At 39.4% G+C, this 6,165-nt stretch overlaps 1 protein-coding gene across 2 annotated transcripts; it reads right to left on the bottom strand.

Annotated features, from left to right (window-relative positions):
- Nucleotides 1-2,978: 2,978 nt before the first annotated feature.
- si:dkeyp-51f12.2 lies at nucleotides 2,979-6,165 on the bottom strand. Of its 2 annotated transcripts, none has more exons than XM_034582365.1 (2): nucleotides 5,478-6,165; nucleotides 2,979-3,446 (listed from the first exon to the last, which is right to left on the bottom strand). In XM_034582365.1, the coding sequence occupies exons 1-2, from the start codon at nucleotides 5,783-5,785 to the stop codon at nucleotides 3,206-3,208; spliced, it is 549 nt and encodes a 182-aa protein (XP_034438256.1). In that variant the 5' UTR covers nucleotides 5,786-6,165; the 3' UTR covers nucleotides 2,979-3,205. The 2 variants fall into 2 exon arrangements, with proteins under 2 accessions (XP_034438256.1, XP_034438258.1); XM_034582367.1 differs by having other exon boundaries at nucleotides 2,979-3,443.

Raw genomic sequence — 6,165 nt, 5'->3', positions numbered from 1 at the left:
TTTTAAGGGCGGTTGGCAACCAGTGTAATCGGTACATTACCGCCACCTACTGTTCCGGAGTGTGGAGCAGAGATTAAATTCCAACTATTAATTCAGTTTGAATGGAAGTGTATTACATTCACTGGGAAAATAACTATCCGCTGTGTTTTCCTCAATTAAAGGGATAGTGAAGTGTTTGAGTCCACTAAACACTTTTGAAGTCTCAGGGATAAACAGTGTCGCAGCCAAATCCAATACAACTGAAGTAAATGGTGACCAATTCTTCATGTATTCTTCATAACATGCCTCCATGCTGCTCCTGTGGTGTCATCCACGTGTCCATAAGCCCCGATATTCAAATTCAACTTGAAACGCGTCATTTGCACCGTGTGTTTAGCCTAATTGTCCTCTGTTATCCTCCTCCTACTGCTGCAGTGAGAACTTGGGAGTTTCGCGAGAACTCCCCATAGCTGAAGTAACTAAGAGGAGGATAACAGCAGGCATTCAGGCATTTAGGCTGTTTATTAAATGTTATTAATATTTAGGATATCATGGGTCCAAATTGCACCATATTCAAAACTGCTCTTCCTTGAGCCGTTAACAACACACTTACCAAGTGTGAAGCTGATAAGATGAATGGTTTGCAAGATATGTACCCCTCATACAGACAGACAGACAGTCAAATGTTTGTGTAATTAGTAGGTAAATGAAAAGGAGAAGCAGTTTATTCTATATAGTGTCATATTGAAGCCATAGACACAGTATTATTATGGCTCCACCATTTTGTCAAATGGAAAATCCCAAAAAGATTTCAGCCCACTTTAGGCTGTAATTTTGACACTCCAGCAATGGATTGTAGCCTCAAATCACAGAGTGCAGATGTTTGACGATGAGGATGTGATATTACTCTAGTGCAGATTTCGCTGCTTAAGATATTTTGTCCTTCGTCACTGTTTAATTAAATAAAGTTAGTTAAGTCAATTATACACATAATCAGAGGGGTTGACAACATTTCACAAGATTTTCCCTTGATAATTTTTCTTTCCCAGGAATAAAGCAGATGTTTATAAATCATTTCTATCCGCTCTCCTGTGGCAGTGGTGTGTGTGTGCGTGCAGAGGTTCCAAGCTGACTAACTCTAAGATAGTTTCACTTTCATAGTGTTTATTGCATCATCTTTATTTCTTTGATTATTAATGATTATTGGTTTGTTGCATTGTGTTACATTCATATGATGCAGGTATTTGTTAAAGAGATTTACATTTTGACTTCTTCCTTGTTGGCCTATTCAAGCCATGTTGGGAGTTTGGGTTTTTTCAACAACTTCCAAGTTTGACTTTTCACATTTGATTATAAATCATGACATGAATCAATAGAGAGATTCAACCACTTCTCTAACGTTGAAAGCTAAAGACTCTCACCAGCACCTGAATGTCTCACACCAAGTTTTTTATGTGATTTTAATGTGACAAATTACCTTCCCCAAACAATTTGAAGATCTCTGCAATATCATTTGCAAATTGCATTGACAAGTATGGTTATCAACGGGAGTCTGGAAAGATAGAAAAACACGATAAAGATGTACAAAACAGTAAAAATACTGATGTGATCCTTTAAAACAGTGAGATTCTATCCTTACAACAGGTCAAGTTGTGATACTAATGGCCGGTGGTGGAGTGAGCAGTGGAAAGACATCTGGTCAGATGAGTCATAGTTCCGCTGCTTTCAACAAACGGATGAGTACATGTGGGGCACTCAAACTGAAAGACCTCCACAGGCTGGGTGTGCTGCCCAAAATGGATTTTCACATCCATCCTGTGGTGGAGCATATTAATCCTGCTGGGAGGAAAACAATTCTTCAGTGACATTCTTGCCTCTCCCACTGGATTCCCAAGGATCACAGCATATAGACTAGAAATAGAGAAAACTATCTGCAGCCAGTTAAAGCCAGGATTTCGTCTGTGCTCCTCTTACCATGGCAACTAATCCCCAAAACCCACGTAAATATGGTAAATTAACATAATTTAAACTTCTGCTGGTTTTAAAGCTCCATGTGAAACCACAAATTCAGTTTAAAACTCAAGTTTTGTATCAGTGTCAGATTCTTTGTAAAGCCCTTTGATTACCGCACTAAAACAAGCATTTATTCGTTTTTATATTAATTGTGATTCAATTCTAATTAAAAACAGCTAATTATGACAACTGAGATTAGGCCTGTCGTAGCAGTTTGACTTTTTCATCATTAAATACAATGTGGGGCAAGGAGATCATCAAATATATATAAAAAAACAAAACACAGTCATTATCCACATTCAGATGAATTGAACATTATTTTTGATCTTTTGTGTAAAATATCGAAACTGTTTGATTAAATGAATCCTCTTCAGTGTGACCATGCATGACATGGAAGTCTGTAATTTGGCTGTGCTGTATATAAAATGGTCACAGACTCAGGTACCAGAAAGTGTAGCCAATGCAGAAGTTTGTGAAACTTGTATTTCCTCTTGGATGACCAGCAGAGGTCTTTACCACTGGTTGATAAAAGAAGTCAGTTTCTCTAGAATTCTGTGAGAAAATTACCTAACTTGTTTTTTAACATAAGTAAATATTTTCACACTGAGTTTATGGTTGAAATCACTAGTTTTAAGTCTTTCTCAATACTACCATCCGATGTGTGCAGTTTGCAGGTGTAGGTGGGCGTGCCGTCTCCTCCAGCTCTCAGTCAGGCTCCACCCCTCTGCTCCTTCAAGTATGGTTACTGCTGGTTTAAAAAAAACAAGATGGCGATGGCCTAGGTGCCAAACTCGAGGCTTCAAAACACCAGTCCACTGACCAATGGGAGACGCCTTGGTGGGTTGCCGCTTAGTAACTCCCAGTAATACCAAAAGTTGTTGTTTTTACACAAAGTTTTTTGTCAACCAAACTTGGTACAAGTTGTGCGCGATGTTTGTTTAAACACTTGTATAATGTTCCTTAAGACACAGCGAATTGGTGGCTCATTGACCACACATCTTTATTTTCACCATATATTTGAATATTTGCTAACACCTGCTTTGTTATTACAGAAATCATGCTAGGACCCAAGAAAGAAGCATGCTCCAACTGTTTGAATACGTTTGTTGCTGTCAAAATACAGTTTCCATACAGTCTGAGTGATCTCAGTCTCTGGTTCATTCATCTTTTTGTTCTGATGAACAGAGTGGTGTGGCGTCCACGTCATCCAGCGTCACACCTCAAAGCTGATCTCTCTTGAGCGTCCAGACAGCAGCTCTGTCGCCAGGTGCGTGTCTGAGTACGCACGCCGCAGGTGTGTGGAGCTGCACGTGGTCTTGATGGCAACCTCATAGGGAGGCGGGGGTCCCAGCCAAGGAGGAGGGTGAGGCGTTGGACTGAAACCACCAGAGTCCATCGGAGGGTAGTCGAACTCCTCGCCACGAGTTCCATGCCTTTGGTGTTCCATCGTCCTGCAGAAAACAGAGGCAGAAAGAACACAGGTGAAATAAACCCATGTTGAAGATACTAGATATCAGATCCTAAATGTCAGGTGGATGTGATCTGTTCATTGATATCTGTAATTCCTTTCATGGGTTTCACAGAGCTATATTGAACCAATATATTGGACTATATTGTGTAAGCAAGGTTTATTTGCTGATATTTTACAAGTTAATTTTAGAAACTAGCACACATCTAACCAGACATGTTCGGTTTCAATGGCTTTCATTAGCATCTCTGGATTGTGAAAGCATTTTTGAATCCCACTGAGTTAAAGGAACAGTTGGCAAATACACTTTCATAATGCTTGTGAATTAAATATGATGCAAGCAGCTAGTTAGCTTAGCCTTGCATTAAAAAAATGGAAACATGGGGAAACAGCTAGTATAACAAGTTGTTGTGGACAACATTGTATTTTTTAACTACACAGCCAACCTAAAATAATATTTTCCAGCATTGAATCCCCCGAGGAACAAACAAGTTGTTGTATTTGACACGATTAATGGAGGAAGATCTAAATTATATTAATATTTTTATAATAATGTGCTGCCAAATACAAACAAGCACCTTTGTAAGTACTAAACAATACCTCTTATTGCATCAGTGGAGAAAATAACACTGACAACCAATGTGAACAGGTGCTTAAAAGTAAGTCGGTATTCATAAAATTAAGGAAAAGGAAGTCCCTGAACACTACTTCCTGTTCTTCAATAGCTCACTTCCTGCAACTACTTGTTTTTGACAGTAGATGGTACTAAAGAGAATACAAAAAAAATATGTATTGGCCTCATGCATACGAATTAACATGTTTTATCTTCTCTGTTTAATATTTCTTGTTTAATTTTACACTTTTCATTTGTTTTAGAGGTTGAACCAATAGGCATAGATACTTTAAAATATGTGTTAGTTCCGCAGACAGGACTTGACGTCCAGGAGACAATTTGTTGGGAAGCAGGATGTTAAACGTTTCTCCTACCACTAGGATGTAATTCTTCTGAAGCAGATTGTTAAATCATTCTTTGAGCTGCCATCTCAATTATAGTCCAAAAAGGATAATTTTGACATCCTGTTTTAAGTAATCATGAAAGAGTCATTGTTCTTTCCCCCCTCTACACAATATATATTCAGTATCTTAGAGAGATCACTCTAGCTACACAAGGAGCATAAGACAAGGTCAAAGAAACCCATTGAAAATTCCATTTTGCAACCAAAACTTTGTGTTACGTCTGTGTGCACAAAACCTTTTCACATATGCACAAAATATTTCTACAGCAGCACAACTTTCATTCACATATATGAACTATAATTTGTAAGATTGCTTTTTTGTTTTACAAATTCACATTAAGTCATATTTGTAAATGCAATTACTCACATGCACTCAGAAGGTTATTTACAAATGCAGGCTGTGAAATCATTTGTGAACATCCTTTCACATCATTTATTAATGACCATACACTGCTTATGCTACACTTTTACATTCTGCATTCCTTTTTTTTTTACATTTCCAACTCTTCATACCACTTAAACTGCTCCTTCCTACAAATTCAAGTCAGCAATTCGGTTTAGCTTTAGTCTAACATTTAGATAACTGAGGGCAGTATTTGAATCAGTTTCTATTATTCAAGCGCAGTTTTTCCAGGGATTAGATTTAAAGGTCCTTATGTATATTTGAAAAGATGACAAGTTAGAAGGAAAAGATAGAAAAGACAGAAGGAATTATTGGAAAAGGTGCGGCCATGTTCTGTGTACAAGCCCCTGGTACAGTTATTTGTGTGCATGTAAAGCTCTATCCCAAAAGACATTAATGAAAACTGATATAAGAAACCTTGATTTGATCAAAACAGGAAGAATGGATTAGATATCATTGTTATCCTGTGTTTATCTCCAGTAACATCAATAGTTTGAGTCTTATATTTCTTCCTCTAGGATGAAATTGATGACACTTACTAATATAGCTTGACCTGTGAAAAGCAGCATTATGTAAAAGACTGGCATCTTTCACCCACCTGGGCAGAAACACTGACTGGGACTCTGGGAAGCGGCTCCCTGGGGGTGTGAAGAGGGGATGGCTGCCAAAGTTGGGGTTGTCATATGGATAATGTGGGCACTCTGGGTCGAACTCCCGGTGGTTGTAGTTTACGGCACTGTTCACTGCCCAGAAAAGCCCCAGGATGAGCATGACCACCCCCAGCACCACGCAGCAGAGGGAGAAAGCCTGCAGGCGGCTCTGGGACGAGGCCAGGAAGGCTGTGGATCCCCCGGTCACAATGAGGAAGGCTCCGATGAGGATAGCTCCGTGGTGCAGGGAAGGCATCCTCCTCCGGGACCGTGGGTGTTTCTGAGGTTACTGTGCAGGCTGGGATGGCTGGGATAGAGTCACTCACACACCAACAGTCCCACACAGTGCGCTTCCCATGCGCTCTGACACTCACCAGACATCCAAGTGATTTACTCCACACTTACAGAAATCCTGTTATGACAAGGAAAATCTCACGGAATCTTAATTTGTTTCCATCATTTCCATCCATAATGATAAAAAGTCATCTCAGATCCAGTAGAAAAGATGGACTTGATGATTTCTTGGAAAATGATGAAAAATAAATCAGTGGAGGCTTGGATGCGCATCAGGCTAATGTGGAGTAGCTGTGTGTTTATCATGAGGGCAGATAGACGAGAGGACAGCAGAGCCCATTA

This window comes from Hippoglossus hippoglossus, chromosome 4 (genome assembly GCF_009819705.1).
Source record: "Hippoglossus hippoglossus isolate fHipHip1 chromosome 4, fHipHip1.pri, whole genome shotgun sequence".
NCBI classification, from domain to species: Eukaryota; Metazoa; Chordata; class Actinopteri; order Pleuronectiformes; family Pleuronectidae; genus Hippoglossus; species Hippoglossus hippoglossus.
Note: the sequence above shows the minus strand (reverse complement) of the source record. Positions and strands in the feature narration are given on the sequence as shown.

Bases quoted from the DNA above. Each gene is read 5' to 3' on its own strand.
- si:dkeyp-51f12.2 (XM_034582365.1), bottom strand. From the start codon at position 5,785: ATGCCTTCCCTGCACCACGGAGCTATCCTCATCGGAGCCTTCCTCATT. The intron at 3,447-5,477 runs GTGGGTGAAAGA...CTCTGTTTTCTG, and splicing joins CAGTCAGTGTTTCTGCCCAG to CAGGACGATGGAACACCAAA.